We start from the raw sequence: 18,477 nt of genomic DNA on the forward strand, positions 1-18,477 counted from the left end.
GGTGATCGATGCTGTCAGTCAGAACCTCTGCACTTGGCCTCTCCATGTGGTCTGAGCTTCCTCACAGCATGGCAAGTGGGTTCCCAGAGTAAGTGTCCCCAGAAAGAGCCAGATAGAAACTGTCTTGCCTTATTTTACTTAGCTTCGTAAGTCATGTAGCATCGCATTCTACTGCATGAGTCCCCAGGGTCAGTTCATATTCAAGAGAGGGAGATTAGACCCCAACTCTTGATGGGAGGAGTGTCAAAGAATTTGAGGACATGTTTTATAACCACCCACCTAATTCGGGTTCTTTCAGTAGAGAACTAGATTATTAGTGAGAGGCATGCTGTCAACATGGAATATCTGATTTCAAGTAAGACATTGGGTAAAATCTTATAATGTCCTGATAGACAAGATGGATACATGTGGTTCCTGTAGCAGCTTGTACAGAGGAAGATAAGTGTTAGCCTAAAGACAGAACTCTGTAATTGGCCTGCCCATTTTTTCCCTCCTAAATATGCAAATTTGATGAATATATAGAAGACTTGCTGATCAGTTATGCCCTGAAGAGGGGAGAGATGACTGACTTAAGGTTCCCTGTATCCTTAGCTGTTGAGAGATAATTTGGGAGGAAGAATGAATTTTCACTTTTAGGTTTGGAAGGTTTACTGTTAGTAGATCTCTATCAAGTTTTAAAAGAAAAACAACTTAGAAGCTTAGTTGCAAGCTCAAATAAGAATCATCATTTTAAAAAGGGGCTGCAATTTTTAACTGTATGACCAGAAGTATTGGTGTATGCTACAATGGAGGTATAACACCTGGGTTTTTGAACATTTCATTTCTGAGTGCTCTGTTTGAAGAGGGTCATCAGCAGATAGCTTTGCATTCAGAGATCTGTGAGGGAGAGGTCCACACCATCTCTTGGTGGGAATGATGTCTTCCTCACTCGGTACACATTTCAGTTACTTGGTCTTATAGCAAAGTGGGAAAAGAAGTGACAGGTCATTAGGGTAAATGCAGGGAGGTAGGCAGAGCTGGGAACCAAGGGGCAGAAAGGCTGGAGTGGGCACTTCAGTTTTTTCTTTCCTAAGAGGAACAGGCCAGAGAGACAGTCCTCAGACAGGGCAACTTGGAGAGGTGAAGACTGTGAGCAGACAGAGGAGGAGATATGCTTCTGGCCAGCAAAGGAGCTTGGGTGAGCCTGTCTAGGGAAGAAAGGTCTCTGTGCTGAGGTCTCATGAGCTCCAGCCAAAACTGGCTTCTGGCATTTAACAGAAGGATAGAGGAAGACAACTAGGGGGCCTGAGGGGCCTCTGGGTATGATAGGCAGGTCAACTGAGGCCCTGGGGAAGGCCTCAGAGCACTGGTAAATGCCAGAGGGGCCGGAGGCCTTTTGGGCACAGCACTTTTCTGGAAGGCGATTATATGCCTCTATGTGCCGTGCTCTGGGCATCTCTGTATCCCATTCCCTAGTTACCATATCTCCCTTCTCTTTGGGTCCTTGGCTCATTCCCTGGGCCTGTCACAGTAGTCCTTGGGAAACATTTGCCAAATGATTACTTAGGACTGGTTTTTATCCCAGGGAGTCAGAGTTCAGGTGAGGAACTCTGAGAAAAGACTGGCTAACAGTCAGAAATGCCCACTGATACAACAGGCTATTGGCGGTCCTCTGCCGGCTACTTGCACACTTCTGGTTATTGGGAGCTATCCCCCCCAGCCCACCCCCAAGGCAGCCCATTTTATTAATCTACAAGCATCCCTCTAATTCTATTTCTTGAGAAACTACTGTGTGCCTGGTCTCATGCTTGACATGAAGAATATGGAGGTGAACAAGTCCTTGACCTGCTTTACCTTCACTGACCAAAAGACTCAGAAATTGACATGAACAAGAGGGAAGGGATTGCTGTGTGAGTGCTCACAGTTGAAGGATAAAGGAAGAGGATTGTTCTCCCCAGACTGGCATGACCACAGGGCCAGGCCAGCGTGGTCTACAAAGTCCACCCTCCCTGCTCTGGGAGTACCAGCTCCAGTTTTAGTGGTGGCACCATAAAGTGTCTCCCACCTTCTCTGCCAACCTGCCCACATCTCTGTCCCTCAGTCTGTCACACAGCCTGGGATTGCAGCACGAAAGCTGCTTTCTCTCCAGGTTTCCTGGGGCCCTCAGTGGTATAGCCTCCTACCTCACATGTGGGCCTACCCAGAGCCTCTGTGAGCCCCCGATGCAGAGCCAGCCACGCTGATGTGTAAGGAGTAGGCACCTGTGCTGCTGGCCTCAGGAAGGAAGTTCAAAGTCCCTTGCCTTGACCCCCAGGGCTGGGGGTTGGATGTGGCTGTACTGATGAGGCCAGAAGTAGGCTCCCAGCTTGGGTAAGCACTGGTCAAGCAGGGCCAGCCTAGAGATCCAAGCTACTGGAGGCTCAAGCCCTACTGTCCCCTCAGCTGCCCTTCTTTATTTCCTCCACTTACTTAGACAGTGAGTCCCTCCACGGACAGCACTGGCCCATTCCTGGCTCGGCCCCAAACCTTGCTGGAGCCTTCCTTTCCTGCTTTTTCTGGCAGCTCTATGACTCTGACGGCGTAGTTTGGGCACTATCATATAGGACAAGAGATATAGGGGAGAGAGCCCAAGATTTCAACCATGACTCTTGCTTAATTTGATAGTTCTTTCATTTACAAAATTTTTTAAAGTTGAACTTATTATTAAAAGTAACATTTTATGTGTGTTTTTAAAAGTGTTCTATTTTAATTTTGTGTATTGTTATATTATACAAATAGTATTTGCTCTTTGAGAATATCCTGATATAAGTGTTATCAATTTTTTTTTCTTAAATCACACTATTAACAATTTCTTCTTCTCCCCCCATCCTAAAATAATGTTTAGGAGTATTTTATAATTATTCTTCATATTTAAATGAAAATTATGTTTGAGGAATAGTTTATATTTGTTATTTGTATACATGTGAAATGTTTAGAGATAGTAATATTTAGGACTATTTTATGATTATCCTTTATGTGTAGGTGAGCTGTTCCCCTCATTAAAAAATCATAAAAATGATGATATTTCAAAAGACCTCCATTTATTTAATAACATTTAATAACATTTATTAACAAGCTGCTTGTTTAATGGATCAAATTTTAAATTAGTGAAGTCTCTGGTCAGTATTATCCATGAGCAGATAATAGGGAAGAATATAGAGAGGTGACTGCATTATAATGATTTTCACATTAAATGTTTTACACATTTGATTAAGACCTTTCTAAGGTATTGACATTGTCAGGTCATCAATCAAAAAGGATGTAAAGATGTTTATGAACAAATCTAGTTCTCTTGGAATGTTTCTGGGGGAGAGAAGGGACTAGGAAAAAAATGGACCTGTTATATTTGATAAATTACTTACTTTATATGCATATTTTTACACTTTCTAGTTATCCCTAAAATATACAACCACCTGTTTCCCAACACAAATCCATTAGAAAACTTCCTATTTTTCCTGAACCCAGAATAACTATGAGTCTAGCTACAATACTAGTGATGGAAATTAGCATGTTCTCACGGCCATTTGGGCAATTGGCTGATAGAAAGAGGATTTTCATCACCTCCATTGTTTTCTCTGGTCTCCTCAAAATCACCAACTGGATCATCCCGCGTATGTTTCCTTCCATGGACATCGATCGCCTAAGTGTTTCCATAGCTTCGTGGTTGGACTTTCCCAAAAGTGATTCCCCATTAACTGCAATCAGCTGGTCATTCATTCGTAGACGACCATCCTACGGCAGACAAAATAAACTATAGTATTAAACAAAGAAAAGCATGGCGATGACATGTGGCTGTTTCACAGAAAAAGTTCAATTAAAAAAACAACAAAAAAAAAACAATAGGAAAGATTTATTTTCCATTGAAGGAAAAGGTTCTGGAGCTATCAAAGTCACAAACACTAATAATGAAATTGCATGAAAGCATTTTATAGAAATAGAGTTCTGAGTGGCAATAATTTAGACATTTGTATAATGCCTCTTACCTAAAACTTGGCAAGCATACTACTCTAGCCTGATTCTGCCATTTGTTCTGGCAGGGACCATGTTGCTAACTCCAGATAAGAGAGTCTGGGAACAAAAGGAGTTCATCTTATCACTTAAACCGGGGTTTGCATTTTTAGCACAGAGAGACAACATGCCTGACAGTAGTACAGTCTCCTAGACATAGTTGCTAGCTCTATTGAACAGTGCCAAAAAAGAAAAGAAAAAGGAATTTTCTGTAATATAACCAAAAAGTTGCTCATCTACAAAAGAACATAGGCAGAGTAGTGAAAGACCCACTTGCTATGTCCTTTGGCAGCAAAGCTTGACCAAAGGAATTTGTTTTGGGAGGCTCTGTCAGATGAGTACTTTTGTCCAGCATCTTTAGGAAAGAACATGTCCTATTAAAAAGCACAAAGAAGTTGGCATGTGGGGAGAGGACAAGGACTCTGGTCTAAATCATATCTGGGTACTTCAAGGTCACTCCATGACCACAGTGCATCTCCTCAACAGGCAGTCTGGGAGAAAGGAAACTTAAAATGTTAACAGAGTAAGTCTATAATACACTAAGGTAGAAAGTTTTTGCTATGAGACATAAATGCAGCATTAGGAATGTTAGGATGCTGCTGCTGCTGATAAACTTAACAGAAATAACAACAGGCATGTATCACAATCTACTTTTCCAGAGAATTTTTCAATAAACTATCTCCAGTGATTCTCACAGAGGCCAGGAAGTTAAGTTGAATTTGTGTTTTAATTACATTTTACAGGTAAGACAACTAAGGCAGGGAAGTAATATAACTTGCCTCATTTCACAAAACAAGAGACAAAACTCAGTTTCATGAATCTTGGCTCTTTGGTCTTTCTTTCTTAGAGAAATCCCTTGTTACTCATCTTTAGACTACAGTTGTGCATACTACTAAAATAGGAAAAGGAAAATAACAGTTTTTTTGTGTGTGTGATTAAAAGTATCTGGGATCCTGGTTTAAATTAATAGAATAATGAAATGCAAAGAAAGAAAAAAATCTTCCTAAGAAATGGGAAAACCAGACATACAGTGAACAATAGAAACCATCCAGATGGCTTTGCCAGAAAAATCCTGTGGACAAGTTGATAAACTCTGACTAATGCCATAGCAGATGGTTAAAGGAAGTTCCTCTGCTGACAGCAGTGGTGAAAACCACTGCTGGGATCTATTGCCCTTGTGGACATGCACTGCATATGTCCCCTGCTGGACAAGGTGCTGGCCAGGGAGGCCTACAGATGCCACCCAAAGGAGTACACACCCACACACAGCCAGGAAATTGGGAGGCAAGGGGATAGATAGAGAAAGGTGTGAAATCAGAGATGTAAAATGTTTAAATGGAATGCTTCAACAGAACTTAATGTCCCCTCTTTTTCTCTTGTTTTCCCACTTCACTTAACCTTTACCCTAATTTGGAGTAAGTCTGGAAATGAGATTTACAGTAAAGGCCAAACAAGAAAGAAATCTCTTAATTTCTGTTATTCAATTTTGAGTGAGGCACATAAAGAATACAACTAAGGATACATAAAAAGGGGGTAAAACTAAGAGAGTCTTAAAGGTTAGTTATGTGAAGTGAGATGTAATTCAAGAAATTATTCTGTTTTTTGGCAAATAATGAAGGAAACAATTGGGTTGAATCTTGAGAAACAGGTTCCAAGGGTCACTAGAAATCATTTTAGGAGACTGGAGACTGATGGGTGATTTTTACAGAGAAGGAAGGACTAAAAGTGTTGGCTCAGCATCCTAGTGCTGTTACCAGGAAGTGAGGACTAGTGTGTTGAGATCTGTTTTGGCTTAGTTTTGGCAGGACACCTCATCTTCTATAACAGAAAGAAAAAAGGTAAAGGTTGGAAATTTATGGGTACCTCTAGGGATGGAGGCAAAGAAATCTGAGAGATTCATCTGGTAGTCTCTGGTAATACTTCCCTCTGAAGTATTGGGCAAGGTTATCAGAGTGAAGAGGTAGACAAGAGATAAGGAGATATGGGAAGAAATTTTTCTCTCTTTTTTTTTTTTTTTGGTAAAATCATCTCTTACCAACAGTTGTTAAGCACAAACATTTATTTTCAGCTACATTTTAAGTCTCACACATGCAGAATTACATGAAAGTAGAACATATTTGTTGAATCTAAGTCCAAAAGAAATAGGAAGGTTGGGTTGCCCCAGAGGCAGCAGGATTTTTTTTAAGAAAAAGAAATTCACATTTATCACAAGTGTCATCAGAGAGTTGTGGGCATGATAAAAATCTGCACTCTCTCATTTTCAGGCTTGGCTGTTCTGTCGCTATTGGTGTGTGCTTTTTCCTTATAAGATAAATGATGGGTAATTTCATTAATGGCACTGCCAGTAAGCACCATGTTGTCCTAACATTTAGAATATAATCACAGAATTTAGGGCTGGAAAGGTCCTTGGAGGTCATCTTGTCCAACCTCTTCCATTTACAGATGAATAATGTGAAGCCCAAAGAGGATGAGAAACCATTTATTGAGCACCATTTAAGAGAAGGCAGTTCCACATGTATTACGACTTGCTCAGCTGGTTAAGCTTGGAGCTGGAACAGCCCAATTCCTGACTTCTACCTGTTTTCTATTCACTAAATTTTCTACAGAGATGACAATGACTAGTCCCTAAAGGGTAATGCTTCAAAGAAAAAAACTTTCAGAATCAGAGAGGATAATGTGCTTCCAGGTGTCCTCTGGAAGATAAGTGTTCAGGAAAGCCAGGAGACTGGTTGTGAGATGGCAAAGGAGGAAGCAAACTGGATGAGGAACCAAATCTGTCCACCTACCTAACTATACATACATACATGCATATCCATGTGTTGTTCTGACCTAAAATGCAACTAATTCAATGAAGAGCTCATTACTCAAATTTATCAACTCTCCCTCAAAGTTATTTATATCCTTTTTTGTTCTGGAATAAATTTGACCCAGAAGAGTCAAATTTTATAGCCTTAAATTTTATTTTAATATTATATTCTAACACTTAGATATGAGAATACTAATTCTAATCAACTCAATTTTTCTAAGTGAATTCAACCATCCAGGTATGTTACTCAGCAATTCTAAGATTCTTATTTCATTAAAAGCATAGGTCATGCTTGAGTTGGTTAAAGGAAAAAAAAAAGTCTTTCTTTTCTATCTTACTCCCATCAGACCCCTAAGGAAAAAAACTCTCCCAACCACTGGCACCTTCCATAACTTACTCTATTCATCCTCCAGCTAGGTAAGGGTAAAGGGAATCTCCAAGGAGGAAGAAAAATATTTAAAGGGAGAAAGAAGAACAGAGTAAGGAAAAACTAAAAAGTAACTTCCCCCAGGGCGATATAAGACAAGTGAAAACTGCTACAAGATTTATGTTGACTCATATCTTGGGATGGCTTCAATTCTCACCACTCCTGCCTGGTTCTTTCACAGTAGGAAGGAGAGTGGACTAGGAGGCAAGATGCTTGAGTATTACCTTACCCTTTTACTGATACTAATACATGCCAGTCTTTCTGCAAATGTTTTTCATACCTTCTCTCATTCATTTCTCACAACAATCCTTTGAAAGGAAAATGATTCTTTTCCATTTAAGAGATGTAAATATGGAGGCTCAGAGAAATAAAGTGACTTGTCCTAGGCCAGATCAGAGGGTACTGGCATGGCCAGGTCTACATGTCCCTGAAGTCCAAGATATTACCCATTACGACATATTGCTTATAAATTTGGAGTCCTAGAGATGATTAAAAGTATAATTACTAGTAAAAATAATTCCTTAATGAGTTTCTATTCTGTGTAGTCATTATACTAAAAAACGCTGTATATGCACTAGACAACTTAACTCCTAAAAGAACTCTGTCCATTTGGAACTACTGCCCCCATTTTATAAAAGAAGAAATTGAGGCTCAGGGATATTGAATGAATTGTGGCAAGTCATGTTTCTAAAAGCAGATTTAAACTAAGTTGCTCTGGAAACCATGTTCTCAACCATGTTGCTGGTGATTCTTAACATTTATGGGATCTCGGGTCCCTTTGAGTATCTAACAAAAGGTACAAATCTTTACCTCTTAAAAAGGATTTCTTAACAGTTGTAAATTTGGGCCAGGTAACTCTCTGTTGTAAAGGGCTGTTGTGTGCACTGGTGGATGGTTATCAGAATTCTTGTCTCCACCAACAGACACCAGAAGTACCTCTCCCTTCGCTTCAGTTGTGACAACCAAAAACATCTCTAGATACTGCCAAATGTCCCTGGATTAATCATGGTTGAGAACAACTGATTTATATAAACACCAAACATTTCATATAATTTCTTGGATTTGATAGGCCCTCTGGGGCATATCCATGATTCCCAGGTGGTCCAGGGACCCCATGGTTCAGCCCCTGGTACTGGGTGCCATGGAACCTCTGCCGTGAATACTGATGACACTGTGTGATGGTTAGGCTAATGTGTCAACTTGGCCAGGTAATTGTGCTCTGTTGTTTGGTCAAACAAGTACTGAGCTAACTGTACAACAAGGACATTTATGGACTTTAGTCATTAGTGAGTTCATTGCACAGCTGGCTGATTACAGCTACAATCAGCCAAGGAGATTGCTGTCATCAGTGAGTAATGCTTTATCCAATCAGTTGAAGGCCTTAAAAGGGGAAGTGATTTCAGCATTCAGAGAGAATTTCCAGCTTTACTTCAGACAGCCAATATCTCCTGGGGACTCATCACAGACCTTCATTGAAGCCCTTGGTTTGCAGCCTGCCTGCGGAATTTGGACTTGAACATCCCCACGGTCACAAGAGAGAATTGCATGGCTTAATCCGCTTCTTTGGGCTGATTATAAGGTCCCATTGCCACTAATGTTCTGACAAATATAGAGGGAAGATTAAGAAAGCTGAGGCAAAAACTAGCCTCTTCAGAACATGAGACAAACATGAAATAGTGGGTTGGCTTTCCCAGGGTGGCTGGCTGTGGCCCAAGGCTAGTCTGAATTGGATCAGGGTGTTGAGAGGATTAATTGTGACCAGATATTCTCTCCTGCCTCTGCCTGTGTCTAAGAGAGCCCTCGGTAAAGCCTCCTGGGATATTATCAACACCCAGTGCCCAAATCCTAAAGCTTGACTTCAGGCTACAGAGTTAGAGTTGCCGGGAGTTGTTGGTACCTGATTGAGAGAGGAGGTTGTTTTCAACAAATCCTTCTCCAGGCCTTAAAGTCACTCCACGGCAGCATCTACCTACCACTCTTTTGTAAAATAAACAAAATACTTCATTCCTAGAAAGAAACTTGCATTTCAGAATGAAATGATTTAATTTCATTTAAAAATAATAAAAAGTAAAGGAGGGAAGTGACTGTGGCTCAATCGATTGGGTTCCCATCTATCACGTGGAAGGCCCTGGGTTCTCGTCCCAGGTCCTCCTTGTGAAGGCAAGCTGGCCCGCGTCCGTGGAGAGCTGACGATCCGTGCCTGCGGAGAGCTGATGGCTTGTGCCCACAGAGAGCTGATGGCCCGCACCCACAGAGAGCTGGCGCAGCAAAATGACAACAAAAGAGGGAGACAAGCAGACACAGAAGAACGTGCAGCACAGAGATGCAGAGAGCAGACAGCAAGCAAGTCGCAAAGGCAGGGGGGAATAAATAAAAATAAATATATTTTTTTAAAAAGTAGTAAAGGAAAAGCTAAGATTTTAAAGTACAATTCTTAAAACAAAGAGGGGAAAAAAAGAAAGTTGATAAAGCTGGATACATGCAAGTTCCTGTCTTGAAGAGCACCTACATTAGCAAATTTTTTTACACCACTGGTCCTAACACAATCTGAACCCATTCTCCCCAAACAAAAGCCTTATTTTCTAAAAGACTCTGCATTCTGGTATGCATGTCTTGGTGACTTTGCCACACACTTACTTCTGTCCAAAATATCCTTTGCATTCCTACTTTACTTGGCCGTTGAATATCTACTTATCCTTCAATGTATGGTAAAGCTTCTGCCTTCCCTGCATGGTTTCCTCACCAGGTTGAATTAATTGTCCCATCATCTCAACACCCATGATATTTTTCAAATGTGTCTGTCATTGCTCTTATTATATGAGTTTATATATTTCATTTATTATGGAATCAGCCTACCTAGTTTATGGAACGAGTTAAGTGTTCTGTTTCCAGTCTATTATATATTGCCTGACTTACTACGGACGTTCAAGAAGGGTTTGCTAAATTTGGGTCACTTGAAGACTCTTTCATTCAGGTGCTTTGGACCTGATATAAGTTTTACCCACAATAGATTTACCCACAATGGATAAATTAATTTACAAACTGTATCTATGAGAGAGTAGAATATGCCTGGCTGGCTTGCTTATGCCAGCACATATTTAGAGAATCTTTACATTTCTAAAAGTGAAATTTGATTCCTTTCTGTATATTAGTTATATAGCCACTTGACATATGAAGTCTTCCACAGAAATGCCTTTTCTGGAAAACTGAGTAGTACTTTTTAAAGTATCAAAACATACATAATCAAAGCCTATTCTGGTATAAATCTTTCAAAATATCTTCTTCATTTAAAACTTTTTTTTCTGGAAAAATATGGGACATTAATATATTGTAATCTTTAACATTTACTTAGAATTTACTGAATCTTATACTTTCCTCAGGGAAAAAAAATTGAGAAGCCCTGACTTCAACGTAGTAACACTATTCTCTGCCTGCTTTTCACATTTATTGTCTCCTTTAATTGCAGTTTCCTCATCATCCCTTCCTATCTCCTTCCTGATTTTTTATCTTTAATTTCCTTGGTCTAGACTACCAGAAATAAAAGCATATTATAGCTGGTATATTTTATATGAATCAAGAAGATTCTGTATGCATCTCGCCAGATTAGAAGCTCAGAGAACTTTCAGCTTATTAAAATGATGTTTATTTTATTTATCGACTTTTGATGTGGACTGTGTTCTTGCTTGTGCTACAATTGCTTGAAGTTTGGTCAGAAGAAAAATGGGCCCAAAATAGTGTGTCCAGAACAAAACCAAACACTGAACTCAGCAGATTTATAGTGCCTATGAATACCCATAATGAAAAGGGACACAGTTTTTTAGGGTAAAGATACTATTTTCAGAGTCAAAGAATCATCACCATAGTATACCAACTTCTGTATGTTATAATTTCCTTTTTGGTCAAAATTACCAACTCTTATTTACCCAGAGACAATCATGGAGTCCAATATACACATCAAAACAATGTAGCATTCCAAAACTGTATTCATCATGTACAAATTTATTTATTTGCATCTCCATGCATGAAATAAAAATGAAAAAGCAATAAAGCTGAGCAAGAAAAGCAATGAGAGATTGTAGCAGTTTGATATGGTTAAGAATTCCAAAAACAGATGTTAGATTATGTTTGTAATCTGGTCTGTACCTGAGCATAACTGAGTTATGATTAAGGCTTCGAGTGGGCCACATCATTAGGGTATTGAGACCCCACCCCTTGGTGGGGACTCACAGTAAAAGGCATGGCAAAGGACAGAGTTGGGGGTTTCTGACGTTGGAGTTTTGGTGTTGGAGTTTGATGTTGAAGTCTTAAGCTGGAGCCCAAAGAAGTAAGCTCACAGAGGAAAGAGAAGCAAGCCCCGGGGAAGAGAGGACCTGAGCCAGGAGAATAACACAGAGGAATAGAGATGGCTCCTTAGACATGGCAGAAACCCCAGGGAGAGAGACAGAGCCATTCACCTGAGAGTCTACAGCTCACCTTGTGGAGAAAACAAAGCTGAGCACAGTGGAACCCAGGAAGCCTGAACCCTCACAGACATCAGCAGTCATCTTTCTCCAACACATGAAAATGATTTTGGTGAGGGAAGTAACTACCCCAAATAAATAGCCTTTATGAAAATCAACCAATCTCTGATATTTTGTATCAGCACCCCTTTGACCTACTAATACACAGATGCTGGTATTGAGAGGTTTAAAAAGTCATGTTTTATTACATCTTTAAAAAACAGTTATTACCGAAAAAAAGTAACCACAGCAGAAAATTCATAAATGATAAGCCTGACTATATAATTTAACATATACTAAAATTTTCAGCTTTTTTGAGAAAAAGTAAATTTATCAAAAATAATTGGAAAAACAATTGGTAAATAGTTTCCCCATATTTAAATTAGTAATTTTTTAAGGACAAATTCTTATTGGGCCCACAAAGAATGTAAATTTTTCCAGGCAAAGTTCCTGCTTTTAGTTGTCTATAACACGTATCACATATTTGTGGTTTGGGATTCTAACAGTTTGACTTCTAACAGTTGAGGAGTAGCAATATACCTATTTTCACATGTAAGTTGTATGGGCCTTCTTTTTAGAGGTAAAAGCCTGAGATACACTGGTTACAGGTAATAATCCTCAAGGTTCTCCTACCAGTAGAAAATACTATCAATTTTAAGAAAAATAGATAGATTAAAAAATCATTTAACATTAGTATTCCTTAAGAAACTGTCCTTTTTCATCTTTCTTTGATAGATTAATTATAGATCCACAGCATGATTTATACATACCAGCAAAGATGAAGGTGGAAATTACTCACACTAGAAATTCAGACTGGATTCTTGTTAAATAGCTTGAATGCTGTTAAATGTCCCATATTACTAAGAGACTTAGAGATTCAGGATCAAGCATCACATTCCGGGAAATTCTACAGCTGTACATAATCTCTCCAAAGTTAACTCATGAAGAATTCACATTTTAGTCCTTTTTAAATATTGAGATTACCCGTATTAGTTAAAATTCTTTTTTCTATCCATTACTAAATAGTGTAGATTATGAAATGCTACATCTCTCAGAGGGAGCATCCCAAATTTCCTAAACACACAGGAATCAAATTACATAAATTATGTCTATTTCATATTCCGAGCGCATGCATTTGCAATTAGCTATGTCAGGCATTTTTCTTTCGATTAATTTCATTATCATCAAGTAGTATTTATTAAGCACAAACCTAGCTAATTAATTTTCTAAACAATAGCAGGTATTTTAAAATTCATTCTCTCTCTTTAAGGAACTTTAAGTAATCTATCTGTTAATACCATTTTTTTCTTAGCAATAATTTCCTTCAAAATTTAATTTTTCCTTACTAGTTCAAAGTTTCAGTAAGACATATTCTGTTCCCAAAGTCAGTGTATTCAAATAAAAAATATTGCTCATAACTAGTACAGCAGACTACATGGGAATTTTAATCTTACCTATAGTGTGAGAATATCTTACATAAACATATCTTTTAAAATCCCTGTTCGGTTGTTATACGATTTTCCTAAAAGTTATTCTTTCATAAGGTAGAAAATAAGCAGTTTAAATGAGTATAATCAATAGATACAAAATGCATGTTCTCTTTTTTAAAAAAAAATCACTACATATAATATATCAAAAGCAAAGGAAAGGAAAGCCACAGACTCAGAATTCAAAACGTTTAACAAATGAGGATGAAACTATCTAAAGTCTTTAAGCCATTTTTCAAGACTTGTATTTGTGCTTCAGGAGAAAAAAAAGTAATTTTTATATGGATTTGAGTAAAGAGGAATTTTTTCTAAAGTTCTTTTTTAAAATTACAGTAGGAAAGACTATGCACCTTTTTAATTTAACAATGATAACAATAAAACATTCATGTTAATTTCCAGTTAGAAAACCATTTTCATGAACATCATAATTTCATTCCAATTGTAGCTGTTGGTTCATGAGAACTTAACACACACACTTATATCTAGTATATTTTGGTTATGGAAACAATTACACTGTATTTCAGGGACAAATGCCTAGGAAGAATGACATACACTAAAATAAAATTACAAATATATAATGCATATCATTGTTTAGGCATAACAGCATTACTACTCCAAGAAGTAGTGATTTGGCTGCTATGGCCAATGGCCACTTTGTACACAGAGATACAGAGCTAAAAGTGATTTTTCAGAGGGGTCTATAAAGAGTTCTTTGTGCAAAAGCAGCCTGCTGGCCAGGTAGTGTGTCCTGTCACAAGTAGGTAAGAGTTCCTTGGCTTTACTTTCCCACATGCAGAACTAGAATTTAAATACTAAGACAGTATTAAGCATTTGGGTAATTCTGAACAGTCAAAGTACTCTTCAGTTTGCCCTTAGAATGAATCAGGGCCACCCTTTCAAAAGTAAATTCTAAACTAGCAGGATGCTCTTACAAGTTACATCTCTATTAAAGGTAACTCGAATAAGTGATGAAATGATATAAAACAGTAATTCGAGAGGTAAGGAAAAAGAAAGAGTCTTTCTATTATAGTCACATTCATTCAGGAGATTCATACCTAGCAAAAAGTAGCCTCTCTGTTTATACCAAAGGAAGCCCCCAGAAGAATATAATGTACAGAATCCACAGGAAGAATTTGGTCATACTTTTTTAAAATAGTTTCGTTTTCTAAAACCCACCTTCCCTAAAGAGAAAAACACCTTGAGAACCAATTAGTGATATGAAGGGTCAGGAGAAAAAGAGTGTGCTCTGGTAGGAAGATTATTTTGTTGATTTCGGGTAAAAACCTAGGACCAGATGCTGAGGTGGCTGTTCCCAGTGGTTATCTCCCCTTTGCCCTGGGGACACTGCAATCTGCTACATTTGTATCTTCTGAACAGCCACAGGAACAAAGTCTCAAAACAATTTTTGTAAGGCATAATCCTGAATCACAGAACAGGTGGCAATTTTCTGAGAAGTAACAGTGGGTTATTCCAACAGCAGAAGGAAAATAGAAAAATACCCTTCTCTTAGGGTAATCAGATTTCTTCCTGGCAAAGCTCAAGCCTTTACCCCTTTATACTGCAAAAGGTAAACAAGACAAATGGATACTAAACATTCACAACAAGGCTAAATCCTTGAGTGATGCCTCTTAGAGTTTCAGATATAGACAGCTATAAATATGCTGTCCAGTGGTTTTTAATGGTGTGATTGTCTGACTCAGCAGACCAGTGTTAGGAAAAAAATTTACATAAACGGAAAGTGAAATCCTTCTGCAAGAAACAGGACGGTTAGAAACTGCTTACATAAGGTGATACTCACTTACACAAACATGTATACACATATTAAACCTCCCTGCCAATATCTGCTTGAGCTTAAGTTATTGTCCATTAAAAAAAACCCCAAGACGTTTGTTTTTAATTTCCAAAAAGTCATTTGTTTCAATTTTACCTGGAATAAAAATTCTGCAAATAGAACTATGATTAGGGATAAGATGACTAATAATCAAGCTGGTACCCACAAACATGACCAAGGACTCAAGGGCACACATATCATACATGTTTAGGTGGCTTGGTTAAAGATGATAAGCATGATACAAAACAACCCCCTGCTGTCAGGGAATATGAATGGATAATATGAAAGAGCTTTAATTGCACTGCAATGTAGCACAGGCTCTGGAGTAAGACTTGCCTGAGTTTAAATCTTGACTTAACCATTTCCGGGTTATGTACCCACAGGAGAGGCAATGACCAATGTAAACTGCAGTATCCCCTTTGATAAATGGAATGATGATAATAGAATTGCAATGTGAACGTGAATAATAAGCTATGTAAAACACTTTCCATGCTGTCCAGCATATTCTAAGCACTCTATACATGTTAATTTTTGTTAATTATTACTATTATTTCCCATTGGCTCTTGATTCTGTATTTCTGAGCCAGAATGGGGAGTGTGGTAGACTGAATGACTGGCCCCAATTCTTTGCCCTTCTCTGTACCCCACCCTTCCACAGCCTCCTCTTGGGTGGGGTGCACTTTCTCAAACTTTCACCTTGGATTCAGCCATGTGTTTTCCTTTGACATTTGTGTGTGTGTAGAAGTGACTCAGTGTGCCAATTCTGAGACCAGGCCTTCAGAGGATTCACCCCCTTCGCTGGTCCTCTGACATCTCATCTTGGCTTGACAAGGACATGCTCCGGCTAAGCTCTGGTCCAAGCAGCATGTAAAATGTGTGCAGCAGTCTCGGATCAGTAGACCAGAATTGTGATTCATAGCTGCTCCAGCCTGAATCAGAGCTCCCTGAGCTGCCCTGCAGAGCTGTGAGGGAAATAAAGGCTTACTGATGAAAGCTACTCAAATATTGTCATTATTATGCAAGAAGAACTAATTGTTTCAAGTAACAAAATTAAAGAGTTAAATATCCACAGCGCATTCCTTATTTTTCAAGGGAAAGTACATTACTGTAGTGTCTAGATCTGAAACAAGTGGAATGGTAAGGATAAGGAGACAAATACATCAATAAAGCCAGAATTCTAGGACCTGGGGTACTCCTATAAAGTTTAACTTGACCTTCTTTGTCTTTTGCTTAGAAGAGGGCAAATAATATTAATACAAAATTATTAAAAAATAGCCAGTGTTCATTGTAAGCTTATAGGCACCACTGTGCTAAGCACTTTAAACTCTCTTTCAGCTCTCACAACAGCCCCAGGACACAGGTACTACTAATTTCATTCATTGTACAAATGAGGAAACTGAGGCATATTAAGGATAGTAACTTGCCTACCTTCGCAGAGGCAGAGAGTAGCTAAGGCAAGATTCACATTCAAAAAGTCTTATTCTAGGGCATGAGATGATGGTGATGATGGTGATGGTGGTGAGAACTGCAAATTTGTATTTCCCAGACTGAAATCACTTTACCGCTTTAATCACTTTGTATTTATTAATTGATTTAATCCTTACTACTCTGTGAATTAGATATTAGTTATTATTACCAATTTGCAGATGAGGAAATAGGGGTTCAGTAGGTTAAATTCCTTGCCAAGTCTATACACAGCTAGCCAGTGCTGGAGCTGGATTTGAATACAGGCAATCTAGTTCCAAAGCCTCGGCCTTAATTATTACACTGTGTTAATGACTGTGACCACAATGTCCACTCCATGTAAAAGTGTGGAACCACATCTCCCTCTTTTCCTGGAAAGGTATAAAACTATCCAAGTATTCAAAGGAAACATGCATTCCCAGCACCATGTTATCTTCACATGTATAAATTGTGATAAATGGCCTTTAATTTGCACTACGATCACTCTTAGGCTCCACTGCACTTTCATTCTTGCAAGTACAATTTTCTTATTTGCTGCCTTATGCTTATTTGTTTTTAGTGTTCTTTTTTCTGATTGTGTATTTTTAGGTTCAACTCTGTCAGCCTACAAACTCAGAGGAATTCTAACAGAATAATAAAAGGAATGCAAAAAAGAATATTACTTATAACAGCTTTCTAGAACTATCTATAAGAAATAAAAATGCCCACTTAAGATATGAAAACCTTGTTGCCCAGATCTGTTCACACATGTTTCCTGCTTCTAGCAGGAAGGACTCCATTGTCTAAAGTCCTCAGCTATTTTCTACTTCCAGTCCCCAAGACTAGTCTCTAAATGGCTTCGTGCTGCTGTGAAAACATCATTCCTACTCACCTTAAAAGCTGCACCTCCATGGATGATGGATTTGATAAAAATCCCCAAGTCTGTTCCAGTTTCTCGGGATTTATTCCCTTTCAAGCTCACCCCAAGACCAGCTGAGCCTGAGTCATTTAGGGGGATCTCGAAGGTGAGTTGCTCTGTTGTCTCCTGGGAGAGTGCATAACAGTCAGGTTCTCCTTTCTGGAAGATGCACATGAAAAGGGAGAAGGGCAGGATGCAGATTAATATTTTACACTCTTAGATTGCCAAACCCACATCCAATCGGCAAGGCGGGATGATTGCACCTCTATAAACTGTAATGTTGCAAAAACCCGTGTTCTCTCTCTGCAAGGGGCCACCACCACTTCCATAGAAAGGGAGAAGAGTTCTCAGGAAATAATATATGGTGATGGTCAACAGAGAAGATCACATGGCAAGGCAGGGTCACGTAATTTGAAACATGGCATAAGCATTTGGAAATTCAGTAGAACATTCTTAATAATTAAAAAGGCTGGACTTCAGACTTAGGGAATCTTAGGTACCAGAAAGGACCTTATAGATAATCTAGTTTCAACACTTTCATTATACAGCTGAAGAAACAAAGCTTAATGGAGAAACATGTTAAGATGTCAAGGAAATATAAGTCTTATGTAATTTAAAACATATCACCACGTAGGCAACATTTTTTGTGCTGTCAATAGAAAAGAGATCACTGGAAAAAAAAATTCCTTTAAAGTTAGAGAAATGTGATTTATAATGCATAACAGTGAATTAATTTTTTTTGTCAAAACTCATATCAAACCTATATATTTGGGGAGTAGAACTTATTTGTATTCAGTTTTTCAATCTAAATAAAAATTAAACACAATGTTTATGTACTTGTTTAAAATGACACCTAATCACAAGCATAGTTATACTAAACACACACACACACAAAAAAAACAATATGGTGGCAAAAGACTCATTAGTTAGGATCCAGGTCTCCAGGGATGTGGGTAATATTTGATCCCTACTTTTTAAATATATGTAGCAGTAGAAATAGAAAAGTGCTGGCCACATGGTAATCTCTATAGATGCTTTT

General features: G+C 38.5%; 1 protein-coding gene across 6 annotated transcripts in view; it reads right to left on the reverse strand.

Annotated features, from left to right (window-relative positions):
* The window catches only part of PARD3B (par-3 family cell polarity regulator beta), a 1,119,500-nt gene that overhangs the window by 438,341 nt on the left and 662,682 nt on the right, over positions 1 to 18,477 (reverse strand). For all 6 annotated transcript variants that reach the window (XM_058300305.2, XM_058300306.2, XM_058300307.2 and 3 more), the window contains exons 11-12: positions 17,412 to 17,597; positions 3,580 to 3,750 (exon numbers count right to left, since the gene is read on the reverse strand). In XM_058300305.2, coding sequence (XP_058156288.1) covers positions 3,580 to 3,750; positions 17,412 to 17,597 — 357 coding nt within the window. The remainder of the gene's footprint in view (positions 1 to 3,579; positions 3,751 to 17,411; positions 17,598 to 18,477) is intronic.

Source organism: Dasypus novemcinctus, chromosome 7 (genome assembly GCF_030445035.2).
Source record: "Dasypus novemcinctus isolate mDasNov1 chromosome 7, mDasNov1.1.hap2, whole genome shotgun sequence".
In the NCBI taxonomy this organism is placed as follows: Eukaryota; Metazoa; Chordata; class Mammalia; order Cingulata; family Dasypodidae; genus Dasypus; species Dasypus novemcinctus.